The sequence below is a fragment of the Onychomys torridus genome, chromosome 9, assembly GCF_903995425.1.
Source record: "Onychomys torridus chromosome 9, mOncTor1.1, whole genome shotgun sequence".
NCBI lineage: Eukaryota > Metazoa > Chordata > Mammalia > Rodentia > Cricetidae > Onychomys > Onychomys torridus.
In genome coordinates, this window is record NC_050451.1 from 91634812 (window position 1) to 91654032 (window position 19221).

Genomic DNA, 19221 nt, shown 5'->3' on the forward strand with positions numbered 1-19221 from the left:
GGCTCCTAGTTACTATTAAAATTGGTGAGGGCTGGAAATCTCACTATTGATGGAGTAAAGTTTTCCTCAACCCTCAATTCCAGGAAAAGAACAAATCCTTCCTTCTGTTGTCCCTGCTGTGACCATACCTACAATTCTATATATAGCTCAGTCTTTAAAAAAAAGTAAGCCACCTGTCTTTAGAGGGCTGTGTAGCACTCACCAGCTACACACAGCAGTTTGGGATGCTAGGATCTGGTCCTTTGGACTTAAAATTACCTGTTTTGTATTTAGGTCATTTTATTTGACATTTTTAGTTTTATTTGGATGTTAACTGTATTATGTAGCAGGAGATCAAATGTGGAATTTTTCACTTTCAAAAAGTTTGTGGTTTTGGAGTATTTCAGACTTCAGATTTTCTGATGAGAGGTGCATAGCCTATAATAATTTTATTCTACCATGCACATAGTCAACACTAAAAGGCTACTTGTGAAATGCATTGAGTAATCCCCATGTCTCATGTCATCCTAATGTAGCACAATCAGACTTAAAGATGGGAAGCCTCCAAAAGAAGCTAGGCAAAGAAAGGTAGAGATCCCAGTGATTGTCAAGAAGATAATCAGTTGCGAAGGATGGCTATATATGTATATATATGTTTCATTATATATATATATATATATATAATGAATATATATATATATATATAATGAAACATAGCAAAAGTCAGAATCATGGCATTTTGATTTAGCTTTCATTCCTTGATAACTATATATTTAACATAAATAATGCCTATTTACAGCATCCTTATTCTTTTAACCATTTAAGAAGTATGAATTGATGAATGTCCACATAGTAAAAGATGAGCTGCTCTTGGAAATGAATTGAATATTTATTGGTTTGTTCACACAATACAAAGTCAGCAATCGCACCAGCTGCCATTCTAAGTGACCATAGCAAAACAAAACCCAATTATTTTACATGGCTATACTGCCACTGTATGTTAGATACAACAAGCACAAGTTTCGGTGAGAACAGTGTTCCTGGGCCTGTTGTACATTGTTGATATAAGAAACGTTTGAACACAGACCAACGCTAGAACTGGTAATTGAGGAGAAAATAGGTTAAAATCACTTATCAATCTTTTGACCTAAAACATCCCTATGAACACTATTTTTATGCGTTGCTAGATTAGGTAGCTTGAATATTAGAAAATATGCTTTAAAGTTAGATGGTAGCATGTTTTCTTACCTTGATTTTTAATTATGCAGAGATTATGTTTGTTTCTTATTATCCTTTATCTGTATGATAAAATTTTGAATAAAAAAGGCCACCAAATGCAATTGTATTGCAAATACTGTATGAATAGTTTTCTTATGCCATTTCATAATTTGGCAAGATGATTTTTGCTCACGAGTCTGACATTTAGTGGGAAAAGCATTTGGGTTAAACTAGAAGGACATTAAGACACAAGAACTTAGTACACAGCAATAAAATCGATCTAAAACGTAATGAGAATTAAAAACACGTTCGTTCTTACTGGCAAAGTGCTGGAGACCCATAACTAATTTACAATTGAAAATCTGGGGTGTCTTTTATGATGAAAAGTATTTGTAAAAAAAATGATGAGATAGAACCCATAAACCAGAACTCTGGGTGACTTCTAAGTGGAGTCCTTGTGGCATGCCAGCTCATTACTGTCCTTTCTTTTTACCTCATTGTCGTATTTAGGTTTATTGTATTGTCACAGTGGATTTTGGCAGAAAACTGCATTCTTAGCTCATTTTCAACATGTGGCCTGGGTTACTAAAAGGAAAAAAAAAAAAAGGAAATTCTGTTATATTTTAAGACAAAGTTAAAGCTCTTGGGCTTGACTTGTTCCCCAGTCACTCTGAGAACGCTGCACTGTGCTTTGCTGGAGCCAAGCCAGGACCTTTCGCTCTGATATGACGTGGCAGTGACGAACGCAGGGCTAAGAATGGGACTCTTCCCCCACAGGCTTCCTCCTACCCCACCTCATTTCCTCTCTCTTGGTTTTCTCTTGGGCATTCTTCACACACTGCTCATCCGGAGTGAACCTAGGGCATGTTGTGGAAGCAGATTAAGAATGCACACAGTGTGGAGTGTTTTATACTCTCCCAAAGCAGTTTGGCCTCTAAGTTTTAGAAAAAGCACCATGTCCAGATCACCTTTCTACTGACTATTTCCAGAAATAACATAAAAAAAATAGCAATATAGCTCCAACATAGCTGGTTACAGTGACTAATTTCTATGACTCTAAAAGATGGTCTTTTAATTATCACATTGTGCTGTGACCATTTTAACCATAGTAGCACGGCTGAAAGGATGCACCTTGCTTCTTTGCCATGTGGACACTGCACCGGGCAATTCACATTCTGTCTATTACCTGGTTACTGGCATCTCTTCCTCATAAAGCTATGAATTCTGGGACCTGCCCTTTGTTAAATCATCTACATGTAGTGCTTATAACTAAGTATTTACAGATGATGAAACTAATCAAATGGAAATCAAATGGAAGGATATTTGAAAGAACTATGAAAAATCATAGGTAGTATTCTGTTCTGCATTTTTCTTTAGTGTGTGTGAATGGGAAGTTCAGAAGTCTCAGTGAGAGCAGTTCACACATCCCCATTTTTTTTCACTGTGACATTTACTCTTATTTGAATGTAAAGAGCATAATGATTTCCAAACACTACCCCATCTCTCTTCCTTAAACCCGCTTCTGATCATCTTGGTGTTTGTAATGACCCAAAGAGTACACCAACCACATTGCTTTCACATTTCACATACAGTTGCAATTTAAATAGCATGACATTATGCATAAAAAAGTTTATTAATGGATTTATTTTAAGTTTCAAATTGAGTACTTGGGACTTCATTTTAAACTTTCTTTTCCAATGTCACACATTCCCTGACTCAGATTCATATGATTGGTTGATGAACTCCGTCACAGAAGTTCTGAGTTAACTCGTTTTTAAATGTAAGTGGCATATGACTATACTGGGAGCTTTTAAGAGCTGTGCTGAAGTGCTGACTAAAAACCTAAGTGCTTTCCCACGGAGGCTTCATCCATTTTCATTGCTTTCTTAGCTTGTAAACAGCTCATGAATATCAGGTGTTAAAAGTCACAACTGTTGAAAATAACCTCTCTTACATCTATCTGTGCATGCCTTTCTGCAAACACTGCTTTCCATTGGAGTTGGCCAAGGTTTCATTTTGTCCCAATGATATCTGTCCAAAACGAGGACGATGAGATTAAGCAAATATTCTTTCCTTCAAGAGGAGCTGTATTTATTGCTGGAACGGAAGTTGTCATATCCGTGATCATTAGCTTTGAACTTCAAGCAGGACTGCTTTTCTTCCAAGGACTGTTTTTCCTCAAATGTTTGGCACCAGCAGCACAAGCAGGACTGTACAAAACAGAACAACTGGTTATGTGTTTACTCAGTCCTGAGGCCACCACTCTTCCCGCTCTCCCGGCTCTGACTCTTCCTGCAAGGACACGGTTCTTGGCCCCGCCTTTCCACATCACTCATTTCCCCCCTCGAAAGTGATGTAATTAAGGTCAGCAAGATGATTCTCTGGGTAAAAAAGCCCAAAGACCTGAGTTTGAGTGTCAGAATGAATGGTGGAAAGAGAATACACACACACACACACACACACACACACACACACACACACACACACACTGCAGAACTTTGTGTACCATAGTGTGCACACACCTATGTTCATACACACACTGCACCCACACAGTAATAATAAATACAATTTTAAAAACAGAAAAGATGACTGCATTGGTGGCATGTGCTGATTTTTTGCAATTAAAAAGTATGAAAAAGGAAAGAAAAAAACTTATGTGATCAACATTACCCAAGAAACATCCACTCAATTTTTGTTTGTGTGTGTGTGTGTGTGTGTGTGTGTGTGTGTGTGTGTGTGTATGTGTACATACAAATGCATATATAAGAAGCCAGAGGAAGATGTCTGTTGTTTTCTCTAGTGTTCTCTCCCCTATTCCCTTCAGAGATGACCTCTCATTGAATCCAAAGCTCATGGTCTCTGCCCAGCCGACTGTTCAGGTTGTCTCTAGGATCTGTCTCCATTCTGTAAAGCTGTTGTTACAGGCATAGGCAGTCAAGCCTGGCTTTTTCCATGGTAGATTTGAACTCAGATCTTCAAGCCTGCATAGCAATTGATCTTTCCCACTGAATGATCTCTTTAGCCCCCAAAGCCACTCTTAATTTTTCATCCTTTTTCTTATGTACTTAAAAAAAAAAAACCAAAAAACTGTGGCAACTGTAAAAGCCAAGCATTTCCCTCTGAGAACAGAAATATTACAACTGCGCACCTGCTTGAGTTTCTATGTCTATGTAACGTGTGCACATGCTCCATTACCTGCTTTTCCTCACTTGACCTCTCCACATGTAAGCAAGTTGAATATTGCCTTGCTATTTTAACATATATGCTATTCTCACAGGTCCTTTCAATATTATTATGCAATAAATATACAAAGGAGGCAAACATCTCGATTTTGTTTTTCCACTTTTCACTAGAGTTTTAAATCTTTTAAAACTTTGTTCACTCTGTTTATTTTATGATAGACTACGAGTCTAAGGAAATAGTAGGTTTTCTGTTCTGTACAGAAGGGCCTTGATTTTGATAAAAGTTCCCTTCTACCCCTAATGTCAGAGTCATGAATGGACAAAGACTTATTTAGCTTTTTTAGTGTTTACAATGAAATGAATTTTGGTTTTCAAATAATGAGATACCATGACAATAGCTCATTCTCATGTGAGAGGAAGCATGTTTTACTTGGTGTTGTAGTAGTGAAATAATGAATGATGGATGAATGCAGTAGTGCCAACATCTGAGTAAGGTGTAATTATATTTTGCATGGAGCGACATATTGCCATTATACATAGAAGGTATAAAAGATGAAGTAGAAATGATTTTAACTTTTTATACTTGCTATTCACGTGTGTGTGTGTGTGTGTGTGTGTGTGTGTGTGTGTGTGTGTGCATGTGTGTGTGTCTGTCATGTATGTGCCAAAGGAGGCCATTGAGTGTTCTAATCTGCCCCCCTCTACCATATTCCCTCATGACATGGTCCCCTACTGAACCTGGAGCTAGGCCAGTGTCTATCAAGCCCCAGCAATCCTCTGGCCTCTCTCATCTCCATGCCACAACTATAGGCATATGAGCAGCTTCGTCTGATCTCTCTCTCTGTCTCTCTCTGTGTCTCTCTCTCTCAGTGTTTTGAGATAGGATCTTATTATGTAAATGAGACTGACCTTGAAATCATAGAGATCTGCCTGCCTTTGCCTCCCAAGTGCTGGCATTAAAGATGTATGCCACTGTGCCCAGCACAGCATGCCTGACATTTTACGTCGGTTTTGGGCACTTGAACTTAGACATTCCTGAAGAGCAAATACTTTTATCTGCTGAAGCATCTCCTAGCCCTTGACTTTATTCCCATAGCACATAAGAAAAGACAATTAACTTATTTATAACAGACATTGTAGCTGGACAATAAAAAAAAAATCTACCAAAATCAGAGGAACAGTGCATTTAATTATGTTCCATTCTTATTTGACTACATAACACTGATTACCAGTGCATGTAATTTTGTTAATCTGAGCAATTCCAATAGTATTAGTGAGTGGCTACTCACTAATTCGTGATTCTGACAAAGATTTACAAGCAAATAAATACTATAGTGCTTTGTATACAAAAGTGTTATTTAAAAACATCATATATGCTGCAAGGCAGGGAAAATTAGAATTTTTCCAGCTCTCTCTTGGTAGAAATATTAGTGGTTTTGAAGGCCTATATTTGATGCCAGATCACAAGAAATGTTTTATTTTTAGAGTATTCTCTTACCTTAAAGCAGTTTTTGAATCTTTTGCTCACCAAATACAGAGCAATTGGATTAATGCAGGAATTCAAAGAAGCCATGTTGATGCCAATGTAGTCCAAAACCAGCAAAAAGCTGCAAGAAGCCCAAAATGTGTCTGTAAAAATTATGTTTCTTCAAGTATATATTTTATTCATGCCTTTATGTTTTCATGAAGAAAACCAAAATCACCCACATCCAACGATTTGAGTTTAACCACTAATTTGCTAGTGGAGGTATTTGTCTTCACCACTCTGCCTGCCTTTCTTCTCATAGTGGGTCCTTGTCATCTACACAGCCCTCTCCTATCTTTATCTTCCATGTCCAGCTCTCTTCTTAAAATGAAGCTTTCATTTGGAACCGATGAGACTTTCAGAACAGAAAGGGTTTATATGTATAGCGAAGACTCAGCTCTGGTATGTTTCCTCTTGCCATTCACCCATCATTTTGACAACTCTGTGCCTATGTATTTCCAAGCTTTTCTTACATTTCTTTATTTATCCATCTAAAACAGGAGTGAAGGTAAAACTGTGAGTCTTAATTGGCCTCTAAGGATAAGAAAATAGCATTCTTCCTGCCTGTTAGGAGGACTGATGGAGAAACATCTGAATGGCAATTACATAATTATTTCTATTTTCCTACTTTTTAAAATTTAGGTTAGCATTCAGATGAGTTTCATCCTAGGGTGTTCTCACATGTTGTCACATGCTGCTCTTATTCACCGCTCTCGCTCAGCACCCTCCCCTTCCCTGGGTCTTCTGCTTGCTGGTCTCCTTTCTCCCAATAGTCACCACTTCCCCTTTCATGTCACACGTGCCCCAGGTCCACAGTAGTCTTCCTTTCCTACCTCAAAAGTTCACATCTGTGAGGATCGCTCTGGTCATAAAGCGTGAGCTTCAGAATCCTGCTGAGGTGGAGCGGAAGCCAACAGAGGGCGAAAACGAGGACCAGGCAGAACACCGTCTTGGCCACTTCTCGTCTCTGAAATAGGACCACAAACCTGTGTGAAGCTACCCCTTGGCATTCACAGCAGACTTTCTCCTCAGACAGGATATTTAACAGTATTTACAAAACCAAAGACCCAGGGCAATGAGCTTTCAACTAGATAGTGTGAATTAGAATTAAAACCGCTAGAGATTCATCTTTAGAAATTAAGGTTTTGGGAGGATGGACAGATGGCTCAGCAGCTTAGAGCACTTGCTGCTTTTCAAAGGATATAGGTAAAATTCCCAGAACTCACAGAGTGGCTCACCACCATCCATCACTCCAGTTCCAGAGGATTTGATGCCCCCTTCTGAGCTATACGGGCACCAGGCATGTGGTGCACATGCATGTAGGCAAACATTGATCCAAAATAAAATAAGTCTAAAAATTATGTATTATACATACATACTATGTATGTGTGTGAATGTGTATATGTGAAAGTGTGTGTGTGTGTGTGTGTGTGTGTGTGTGTGTGTGTGTGTGGTCAAACTGGTGCAGGTCTGTAACCCCATTTGGGAGGCAGACACAGAGGGATCTGAAGTTCCAGGTCATCCTTGAATTCAAGCCTAGCCTGGGCTGCCTGAGCTTCTATCTTACAACAAAACAACGCAAGGTAATAGTTCTCTCCAGATCCTTTTAGATGATATACACGGTATCTGAATTAAGTAATATAAAATGCCCTTTGTTACAAAAATAGCAGAATGAAGGAAGAAAGTGAAACTATGTTCTAATGTTGAATGTTAGTCATCATCCACATCATCATGAATTTCATCTTTGTGACTGTAATTATGGACCCACCAGACCCTTGCTTCCTCTTACCTGCTTTAAGTGATCATTTAAGGCAATTTGCATGCCACTCTTCTTCCTCAGCATTTCACAGGTCATCAAGGTGTAAAAGATAGCAGTAACAGCTAGTGGCAAACAGAAGTAGAAACTGAACAGCCACCAGTCCTTGGCTGTCTTGTAGAACTATGAAGAAGAGAGAATTTTTATGATTAACACCTTCTTAAAAAAACCTTATGTATCAAATGCCAACTAAAAGCAAAATATGTTATAAAAGCACAATGATTTTGTAACAGACCTTTCATATATTTCATAGAATTTCTTGGGTCATATCTACTAAAAACATAACTAAAGGCCAGCATTAAATGAAATGAACATTACAGGACATACTTTCAATTCTTTGAGACAGTATAGTAGATTTATGCAACTGAGCAAAATTCTTATGTGAAGATAAAACATTGAATAACCAAGTATTTCAAATATTAGGTATTATTAGTCTTAAGTATGTAAATAAATCACAGTGTTTAGGTAAAGTTTCCCTTCTCTACTAAGTGTGTTTAGTGTGAGAAACAGGCATGAAGAGATCTGTATTAGCTATTCAGGTTTGTAGTATATACATGTAATGTCAAATTAGAAAACGCTTGTGAGTTTTACCTTTCCTGTGTTCTTTTCTGCTGTTACCTTTTCAAAAACACTATCAGTCCAGATATACCCACCTTAGGAAGGATTTTATGTTTCCCATTGGTAAACAACAACCTCATTCTCTATTTCACATTGGCGTCGTCTTTGGGTTTTTTTAAAATTTATTATTGAATGCATAGTTCATAAAGTTTATATAATCTTTGTCCATGTAAAATAGAAAATAGTCTTTGGTGATAATTAGACCAATCCCCCTTGTATTAACCAATTTTGTTGGAAATAACTCTTATACTTAGGATCTATCTTTTAGAGCCTAATATCCCCATTCTTTCCCTATTTTCTGATCAAGAGTTTTTTAATAGATGGCCAAAATTTTATATATATATATCTTACATGAAGAGATAAAGAGACAGGCTGCCATTCCAAATCCATACTATCAGGTATCTTCTATTTAAACATAGTTTAAGTCATCTGCTTCTCTGACAATGTTGGGTTGTCTTCTGTAGGTTAAACAATAGTAATCTATCTTCATGGGACTTTAGATACAAAAGCTATGAAGCCATAGTCATTCTTGTAGGAACCTGATTTATCTGGATCCCTGCTATCTAGGGTATCTTGGAGAAGTAATTATCCTGATTCTTGTAGGTTGGGTCATTAGTAATGGTTAACCTCACAGTCTTGGGATCCAGACTCTTAATTTATGCCAAAGGTAGTCATAAATCAATAGCTTACCAAGGTGGGGAACTAGGGAAAATAGTTAAATATTTATAAGGAAAGTGCAGAAGGAAAAAGCAAAGTAAACGCACCTGCATGAAGGCTGTTTTCTGAACCGGATGAAGCAGGCAGACCCTCAGAGACTTTCCTTTGTAGTCTGTCGTAATCATATCAAAACCTATGGCTTCGGGGACTGCCAGAACCACAGAGACAACCCAAATTAAAACAATTTCTACTGCTGTCCATTTTGGAACCCCAATTCCTTTAATTCGACTCCAAGAAGCAACAGCTCGATATCTGAAGATGTAAACAGAGATATTTTTCAAGCAGGCAGAGCTTGGTTTTATTGAATTGCACAGCTGACCCCTTAAGTAACATAGCACTTATATGATATTTAGGACCTTCTTGGCCTTAGAATAGACTCTTACCTGTCAATACTTAGAGCGCATAGACTCAGCACAGTGATTCCCACAGAAGCCTTCTGTATGAAGGGCACCAGCTTACACATCTCAGCACCAAATGGCCAGTCTTCTGCAAGCAGCTGTGTAGAGAAGACAGGAAGTTCTGTTAGAGAGGCTTTCTCAAAGCTGCCTCTGAACTGATGATCTCTTAGTGCAAATGAATAACAGCACCTGTGTCTGTATGTACAACTGGAGACTACATTTGGAATAACACATGTGTAGCCAGTTTGTGAGTTCATTGTGTGTAGATGGTGGCTTTGTTAGGGTCTCATCTGCAAGGCCAGTGGCTCCAGTTGCTTAATGCCCCTTTAGAAAAATAGAACCTGCATATTTAGTAAAGCCTCAAACCTCAGGTCATGACCATGCTAAAATGTAAGTTTATTAAACCAAAAGATTAATAATCTTGTATGGAGAAGCTTGGACTGCCCCCATGGGATAGTACTCTGTAGAGAGCATCATGAGGACTTATGGTCTTGTTCTTATCAATAGTCAGTTTACTTAACTAACTCAGCCAGAGTAGCCACACTGCTCCCTGAACACACCAACTGCGTGCCTGCTACAGGGTATTTGGTCTATGCCATTCTTTATCCCACAGTCTTCTCACTACAGATAGAGATATCTTCTTTCACCTCCTTCAGGTCTTGCTCAGATCACTTCTCATCACAGGACCTCCCTAGACCAAATTTCTACTCCAGTCACTGGCCAGGCCTCTCTTCTCATTCCTTTTTTATTATAGTTCTCACTCACTCTTACTGCAAATAAAAGTTATTTTATTGCTTGTTTAGTTTTTCTGTCTGACTCTCTGGAGTGTGAGACTGAGTAAGAGTTCCTCAATTGCTTTGAATGGTGCCTGACATACAGCAGGTGCTTGGCAAATACTCATGCTGCTAAAATACATAGGTGGTGAGCAAAAGGATGTGGTTTTTTTTTTCTCTTTCCATATTTACACATTGTATTTTTTTTGTCTGGCTTCAACATCTACTATTAAATGTAGCCGTTTTCCTCATGAGACACTGGGTGCCCCCACTGGTAAACGAATCACTTGAGGTAGACATCTGGATCTCATATTCACGATATTTTGAAAATAAAGGAAAACATTTTTAATCTATGGGTTTTGAATACTCTTTTTTTTTTTTTTTAAATAACTTTACAAAAGTGACAAGTATTCTGAAACACAGTTGGATATATCCTCCCTTTTACTAGTAATGGAGACTTGGTGAGTTTGTCAAGCTTGGCTGATTGTTCTGTGATCAGCATAGCACCACAGGCTACAGTGTGTGTCTCATTATGTCTGAGATTGGAAGAATGAACACAAAACCGATTTAATTTCTAAACTGGATATGAAAAGTTACACTGATATATGGAACAAAGGTTGGGAGAATTTCCATATGTGTCTTTAATGTAAGGGTTTGGAAACTTACAGGGCCAGGCACATTAAGAAAGCAGTAAGGGGGTAGCCAGTACAAGCCAGTCATGGGTGTCAGGAAGGTCATAAGGAGTAATGAGGTCTGGGATAATCTCTGTCTAATAAGCATCATGAGCTATTTGTTAAGGAACCTCAAATACAAAAATTTCTTAATTTTTCTAAAGAAGTCAGAAATGTCAATTTTTATATAAAATTGTATAATGCATAAAAAGTTTCAGTTAATTCACATTTTAAAAGATAGTATTATATTATGTCTATTAATTAAATAGATTCTGCAACATGTATTATAGTATTATAGTTTATGTATTAGTCAATCAACTCCTGATTAGTTAATTCATCTAAGCAATGTTTATTGAGATTTCACTACAAAGATTATTCTAAGTACAAGGCAAACTCCTGGTACTTACAGAGCTTACATATAATGAGGGAGAGAAAAATACATCAGAACTTGACAAGATGTCCAACAGAAGTAGCCAATTCTTGAAAGAAGTTGATGGGCTGTGAGGTGGTTTTTGTTTTTTTGTTTTGTTTTGTTGTTTCCAAGACAGGGTTTCTCTGTGTAGCTTTGTGCCTTTCCTGGATCTCGCTCTGTAGACCAGGCTGGCCTTGAACTCACAAAGATCTGCCTGCCTCTGCCTCCTGAGTGCTGGGATTAAAGGCGTGTGCCACCACCTGGCATGAGGTGTTTTATCAATAAGCTTCTCAGTGACATCTCTCTGAAGAGAGAGCTTAAGTGTGCAGTTGACTGAAGGAAGGCACAAACCATCCCAGAGCATACTAGGAAGAGAAAGGAGCAAGCACAAAGGTCCTATGGTCAGAACTGGAAGGATAGCAGGAAGCCTTCAAAGTAGGAAGTGGGTGACTAGCCAAATGAACAGGAGTTGAAGGTGTAAGATTTCCAATGCTTGCTCAGTGGTATCCACTTGCAAGGCTCTGTCTGAATAGGAAAATGTTATAATGTTATTTTTAAAAGGCAACTTGCTGCTGAGATGTGGTCAAGAAAAGAAGGATTTGTACAAAGTGGTGGTGGGCTAGACAATGAGGTGCCTCATATTGAAATTAATAACCATTTTTGTTATATATGTACCAAGAAATAAGCTAAGCATGTCACAGGATAGTTTACAAGCTTAGTTTTCAGAATCGTACATTACTAAAAGGTATACCAGATGTCCACTGGCTTTGAGAATTCTGGAAATTTTGATTTCATTAAAACTTGCAAGGCCACCAGTTTTATTCCTATGATCTTTCATTTTATATTCTCCACAACCACGGATTGAGGGGGATTTGAGGTCTTGTCCCTACCCTTCTCAGTTGTTATTTTCTTGCTTGAACTTTCCCCAAGCTTCTATTTCTCTACATTTTTAGTTTGTACTGTATATTAGGTACCTGACTTGTATTTAGGTTTTGTATAAAAATAGGGTGAGCCAGCCAGGAGTTTTGTGATCAGGGTGAGTTGGTTGGGGCATTCACACCAAGTCAGACACCATAGGAATACCTGAAGCTTCAGAAAGGAATGCTGTTTGTTCTGCAGATTTCTCAGTATTTTCTTCTTTGGGAGAAAATGTACCTTTGGCACAAAACCCTTTTGAGTAGTGAGACTTCTAAGCTTCAATGTCCTTTTGATTTGAACCAGTTGTGTGAGCCACCTCAGCACTTACAGAATTCTCTCTTTCCATTTGTCCTTGGTTTCTTAGGTTGCAAACACAGGTACCTTCAAGGCAGTTTGACCTAAGGACTCTTGCTTTGAGCAACTATGAGGAACTACTGGGATTATTCTTTCGTTCTTCTTCTGCAGGAATCATTGTTTTGTGTGGTGTGTTTTGTCTGTCTCCATGTCTTAAGCAACTCCAGTTTAGTCCTAAATTACAGCTTTCATCTATGGGTTGGACTGCTTTCACTTAGAAGCCTTTGAAAAGAAAGAAAATGATCTTTCTTTGTAACATTGTTTGCTTTCAGTATACTTCATGTTCTGGAGGAAAATGGCTGAGAAGCAAGACACTCAGTCATGATCATGCCCTCTAGCTAATAGAATTGTTGTACAAGGTAAAAGAAAAATGGGAAGAAGTGCATTACGTAGATGCCTTCATGTTACTTTATCAGAATGAACCTGTTAGGTGCAAATGCACCGCTTTGCTTCAGCAGGCAACAACCCTAGACTATCCTTCCCACACAAAACAGGAAGAAGAAGGAGAAATAACTTATGTTCTAAATTCATCAGTGTTCTGTCACCACAAGTTTTCCAAATAGTGCTGGCAATTGCTCTACCCTAACTATCACTCCTTTGGGCTGATATTCAGGCTTTTGTGAACATTATGTTAGCTAAATAACCCCAGTGGTTTCTGAGAAAGTAAGAGAGAAGAACAGATACCTCATACATATATCAGATCCAAAATCACTCCTGTTAGACCACAGACAGCTGTAGCTCCCTAGGACAGAGTCCAAGTAAGACGTAAATAGTGATAATATGCTGTGCCTTTGAAATTATGCAAATGCACATTGATAGGACTTCAAGAGGGGAAAAATTAAAGCATCTTCAAATAAAGGAGATTAAATAAATTATTAGGAAGGACTCTCAGAACTTTGGAGGTGCAGCTATTGGGCATACCAGTAGTACAGAGATTCCAATCTTGTTGTTCCAGAAATAGAAAAGATAAATATGATTTCCATCAGCCCAGCTGCTCCTCAGATAAAAAGAAAGTGACAAAAAGTAAATGCTACTGTAAGAACTTGCATCTCACATATAATGGAAGTTGCTCTTAATGCTTATAACAGTGGAGGTCTAGTGGAGGATTTGAAGAACATCAGAAAATGTAGTAGCACTCACTCAGAATGTTGTATGGAAAATGGAAAGGATTGTGACAAGAACCAAGAGAATGAATAAAAACAACCCTTCCTTGGATAATAATCAGGACCCTTACAGCAAGGAAGAAGACCTGGGAGGGATGGAAGACTGAGCTAAACTGAAGAAGCCACAAGAGTTGAAAAATAAGGTAAAAGCTTTATCAACAAAACAGAATTAGAAAGAATTTCCTTTCCTTCCTCCTTCCATTTTATTTTTTAATCTACAGTCTTGTTGTATACTAATTGTAGAAAGTATACATACATACATATCTATCTATCTATCTATCTATCTATCATCTGTCTGTCTGTCTGTCTGTCTGTCTATCTATCTGTCTGTCTCTCTCTGTCTCTCTCTGTCTCTCTCTCTCTATGTTGTTCATTGACTGTATCTAGACCCTTCTGCTCAGGATCCTTTTCCACCCATCATCACTCTAGTAGCTTAATTCTTCCTGCCCTCCACTTCTCTTTCCTGGTCTCTAGTGCCCACTATACCATCCTGTAATTCCACAAGTTTTACTTTGTGGTTTCTATGTGGATGATAAAGAGATTGATTTGTGATTAAATAACTCAGGAAGTATTCAAAGTCCTAATGTCACCAGGAAATGACATACTTCAAGAACACAATCTACCAGAAAGATAGTGAAATGAACCATACTTTAAAAAGAATGATTTCAAGAATCCACCAAGAAGCTAACTTGACATGGCATAAGGTGTGTATACTATTTAGCATCAGGTAAGAGTAGCACTTCGGGACAGGATCCAGCTCCGACCAGATTAATGAACATAGGAGAGATTACTCCAGATTCTCCACCAGAGAGAGACCTGATACTAGGGAAGGAAAAGCTCAGTAATTAGCTATTTAAATTGTTGTTGTTGTTGTTATTAGTGTGTATGTGTGTGTGTGTGTGTGTGTGTGTGTGTGTGTATATGCGTGTACATGTATGTGTATGCCTGTCTCCATATTGAAGGGCATTGGAGTTTCTTGAGCTGGAGTTATAGGTGTCTATGAGCCACTGCAGGTGTTAGAAACTAAACTCAGGTCCTCTATAAGAGAAGTGTTTTAAACTACAGGGCAATCATTTTAGGCCCTGTTTAAAACTCTTCAATGAAGTCCTATATTCTATTCATGAGTCTGCTTGCAACCAGTTGTTCTTATAGACATGTCTCCTTATCATTTTGAGGTTTCAGACTAAGCCCTCAAGTCCTAAAAAGAACAATGACCTTGGAGCCTTAAAACAGGGCAGAAGCTAGGATGTTCTGCTCACTGCCCACTTGGATTTTAAGTATGCAGTGATTAAACCTTAAATATACCACACCCCAATCAGGTTCACTCTATCACAATTTGACTGAGCAACCAACAAGAAATGGACAAGCAATCTGATCGCAGACACTTAAAATTTCTCTTCAAAAGAATTTCTTCAACAGACAATAACCTAAGACTATCTTTGATTTCAGGTTGTTTATTACTGTCTTAGTTAGGGTATCTTCTTTTTTATTGCTGTGAAGAGACACCATGACCACAGCAACTTTCACAAAGCAAATATTTAATTGGGGTTGTGGCTTACAGTTTCTGAGGTTCAGTCCATTATCATCATGATGCAGAGCATGGCAGCATGCAGGCAGACATGGTGCTGGCTATATCTTGATCAGAAGGCAGCAGGAAGTTGACTGACTGTCACATTGAGTTAAGTTTGAGAAAAAGACCTCAAAGCCCACACCCATAGTGACACATTTCCTCCAACAATGCCATACCTCCTAATAGTGTCACTCCCTTTGGAGACGATTTTCTTTGCAACCACCACAGTTACTAACAGATGTTTGTCTCCAGATATCTATCTTTATATTCTTGTTTGTTTTTTATTCTCCTTGGAACTATTCAATATGATTTCTATTTCTATTATTTCCTTCACAATCTTGAATTCATTTGCATTGGTAGCTCTTTGATCAGGATCTTCTAAAACCTGGCTTAGGCAGGATATTTTACTGAGAGATATGTCATCCAAAATCCCTCTTGGTTCATGACCATACCAGCTTCTTAGTTTTACCAATAACTAATTCCATGGTTCCTAACTTTACTGGAGTATCTGATAGAATAAAATGGCTATCCAAAATAACATACCAAGTGAAGATAACTACTCAAGAGGCCATGTATAATCAGTCAACACTTTTTAAAAGACTTAGTTGTTTATTTTATGTGTATGTGTGTGTGTGTGTGTGTGTGTGTGTGTGTGTGTGTGCTTGAATGTATGTGTGTACGCAATGGTTCATGTGTAGGTCAGACGATACTTTTGAAGTAGAATCAGAGGTGATTGTTAGCTGTGGGTACTGGAATAGAACCCCAGTCCCTGAAAGGGCAGAATGTGCTCTTAACTGTCGACTCAACTCTCTAGTTCTAGAACCCCCTTTTTCAATTTCTCCATGGTGAAACTTTAGTTCTGCTGTAGACCCCATGAATAGACATACCCTGGATCTTGTCTATAATAAAAAGTAGCATTGTATTTCCCTTTCTTAGTACAAGTTTAGCTACATTTTGTGTAAGGCAAAACCCCATGGCCCTGTCTTCCAGGATTACCTTGGTAAGAAAAGTAACTGCGCCCTTCCTCTTTGGCCTATAGAGGACTCAGTACTTGCTATCTTCAGGGTCCACAGTCCCTCTATTTTAAACCTTTAACAGTCAGTTCATTGGAAGACACATATTACCGTGGCTGTAAAATATAGAATAATTGAGCTGGAACCCTTTTCCCTGCAGAGTAGCTTTCAAAGTGCTGGAAGGTGTTGTGGGTTGCTGGGGGAGAAATGGAACACTAGTCTTATCTAACAGTGAACTCCATGGATTATAAACCAAACTGCCAAGCAAGATGTGCCAATGTGTGCAATAGGGCACCATTGGTATAGTGGTAACCAACCACTCTAGATATTTATCTTGGTTAATGGCAAATACAACAAATAAAATATTGACCAAATGTTCAAAACACAGTGGTTATAGATTTCCTATTTGACCTAATCTGTAAAGCCTGTATAAATCTAAATCCTGTAGCCCAGAGCCCAATTTAAATAATCTATTGAGGTATCCAGTGCATTCCAGTTGGGTACTTGTTTGTAGGGGTTTTGAAGGAACCCTGGGCTTGAGGACATGTCTGGAGAATAGAAAGAACTTGTCTATTGGGATATCCTGGGATATCTGGTCTCTTTCACTAGTTTCAAAAAACTAGGTACTGGGCCATCTCTCTAAGACCGTTCTCAATATATGAGCCATGTAGTAGGAACTCCTGATGAGTTTTTGGCATGAGATGCTCAGAGTTGAGGTATTCATAAAACTTACCTTGAGAAAAGTGAAGCTATGTAGATGGGAAACTCTGGGCACCTTAGTTCTGACCCAGTTGTGAACTTAGTTCTAAAAGAATTGCTGCTTGTCCTTGAATAAAAAGATCTCCAATGGCTGGAATGGACTAGTAGACCCTATCGCTTATAAATAATTCAGGCCATAATATTCTGCTTAATCATTCTCATTGGCCACAGATGAATCAAGAAAATGAAGCAAAATTAATGTTTGCATGTTGTCTGCAAGGTGCCTGGTACTTTATGATATACTTCATGTTTCTTCTATGATTGACTCTTCAAAGGAGTTCTGAGGAACACTGTGCCTGCTGTTCCAATTTTGCAGAAGGGAAATCTGAGGCACTTAGACATTTATTCACTTGATATGATAATTTTATACATACCTACACAGTATATGGTATATCTCCTTTCCAAATATCAAGCTTATTTACCTTCTCTTGGTTGAGGTTAGACTTAACACATTATTTTTAATGTATAAAATATGGCAAACAGAAATGCATGTATGTTTCTGAAAAGTTGATAAAAGACATACAATGACCTTGCCATCTCTCTGGATTCACTTGATCTGGAGGAGGCCAGCGGCTGTGTTACTAGAACATTCAAACATTTCTCTGAATGGCTAACATGGCAGAGATTTGAGGTCTCCTAAAACCAAGGAGCAAGGTGGTGACAAGTGTTGGAGCCAGCAAATGCTTGGTCAAGGATTCCAGGATAGTCCAGTATAGGTTCTTTCACCAGGGCCATCCAGTCTTTGGAGTGCACCCTGTTGAAAGAACCTACACTGGACTCTTCCAGCTGAGCTGCTCCTCAATCCCTGCCACAGGTTGAAATAACATGTGCTTCCCTGTCTGAGTCTTGAAACTGTAGGATGATTTGTTCTTCTTCATCTTCACCCTGTCTGGCTCTAGTTAACAACTTATGTAATAGATACACATCTGCACCAAACTGCATACCTCTAGAGTCTGCTTGTATCCGAGGAGATATCTGCCTCAAAGTGTTTACAAAAGCTGGCCTTACAGAAAGAACATGTTTAGATTAAATAAAACTGTTTTGAATCCTGTAGCTGTGTGCAAAATAACTATCTGCAGCATAAGACTGTGTCCTAATCATCTAATGTGATGGTTAACTTTAAATACCTACTTGACTGGCAGACATTGTGGGGTGGGGGTGGGGGACTAACACAACCTTATTTTTGAGTGAAATGGTATGTTCATTAACAGGGATTAAATCCAGTGTTCGGCTCATGTGAGGTAATATTCAAGACCTCAAATTAACGTTTGAATCTTTGGATTTAGTAAAGTAGATTACTTTCTGCAATGTGAGTGGGCATCAGCCAATTTATTGAGAGTCTGAATGGAAAAAAAGGTGCAAGAAGGAATAATTTCTTTCTTTCTTTCCAGCCTGATTGCTTGATCGTGGATTTCTCTCATTTCATGTGGTGCTTGAACTAGGAATTAAACTAATGATTCCCTTGGTTGACAGACTGTTGGGCTCGGATGGAGATATACTACCATGTTTGAGCTTGTAGATGGCAGATAGTGGGACTTCTCAGCTTCATAATACTCTTAGTTTCCCATTCTATATGTCATCTATCTATCTATCTGTCTATATGTCTATCTGTCTATCTATCTATCTATCTATCTATCTATCTATCTATCTATCTTCATCATCATCATCTATCATCAGTATCATCTACTATCTATCACTTTTCTATCCACTCATTTGTTTATTTAGCAATTCATTTTGTGAAGAGACTTGGTTTAAATCTCAAGCTGTTTACTCATATCATATTCAAATATATGGTTGTTTAAAAATTTTTCCGTCTTTCTCAAACTGTATCTAAATATTTTAATACTGCCACCTTGCAGGTGGGTATTAGCCATAAGAAGAATCAAGACATGTGAGTGCTCAGTTCAACAAAGAGAAAGGATGCTGACCAATGAAAATGAGCTTTGTCCTGCATCTGGGATCTGTTTTTAGCTTAATATTATTTTTGGCTCAGCTGAGGCTTTGGACTATTGCTCTTCATACCACTGGGAGGCCTGCAGCACAACCTCTGACCCGTGCTATCACAGAAGACAGGCAAACATAAACTTGAAACTGTAACAGTGTTGCTCTAGTTCAACAGAGAGATAGTAAGGAGC

The 19221-nt window shown here is 38.3% G+C and overlaps 1 protein-coding gene across 1 annotated transcript in view; it reads right to left on the minus strand.

Moving 5' to 3' along the window:
* Nucleotides 1-849: 849 nt before the first annotated feature.
* Nucleotides 850-19221, minus strand: part of Ednrb (endothelin receptor type B) — a 28945-nt gene continuing 10573 nt past the window's right edge. Inside the window, exons 2-7 of the mRNA XM_036199447.1 lie at nucleotides 9439-9551; nucleotides 9103-9307; nucleotides 7694-7843; nucleotides 6738-6871; nucleotides 5878-5986; nucleotides 850-3407 (exon numbers count right to left, since the gene is read on the minus strand). Coding sequence (XP_036055340.1) covers nucleotides 3273-3407; nucleotides 5878-5986; nucleotides 6738-6871; nucleotides 7694-7843; nucleotides 9103-9307; nucleotides 9439-9551 — 846 coding nt within the window. The 3' untranslated portion in view covers nucleotides 850-3272. The remainder of the gene's footprint in view (nucleotides 3408-5877; nucleotides 5987-6737; nucleotides 6872-7693; nucleotides 7844-9102; nucleotides 9308-9438; nucleotides 9552-19221) is intronic.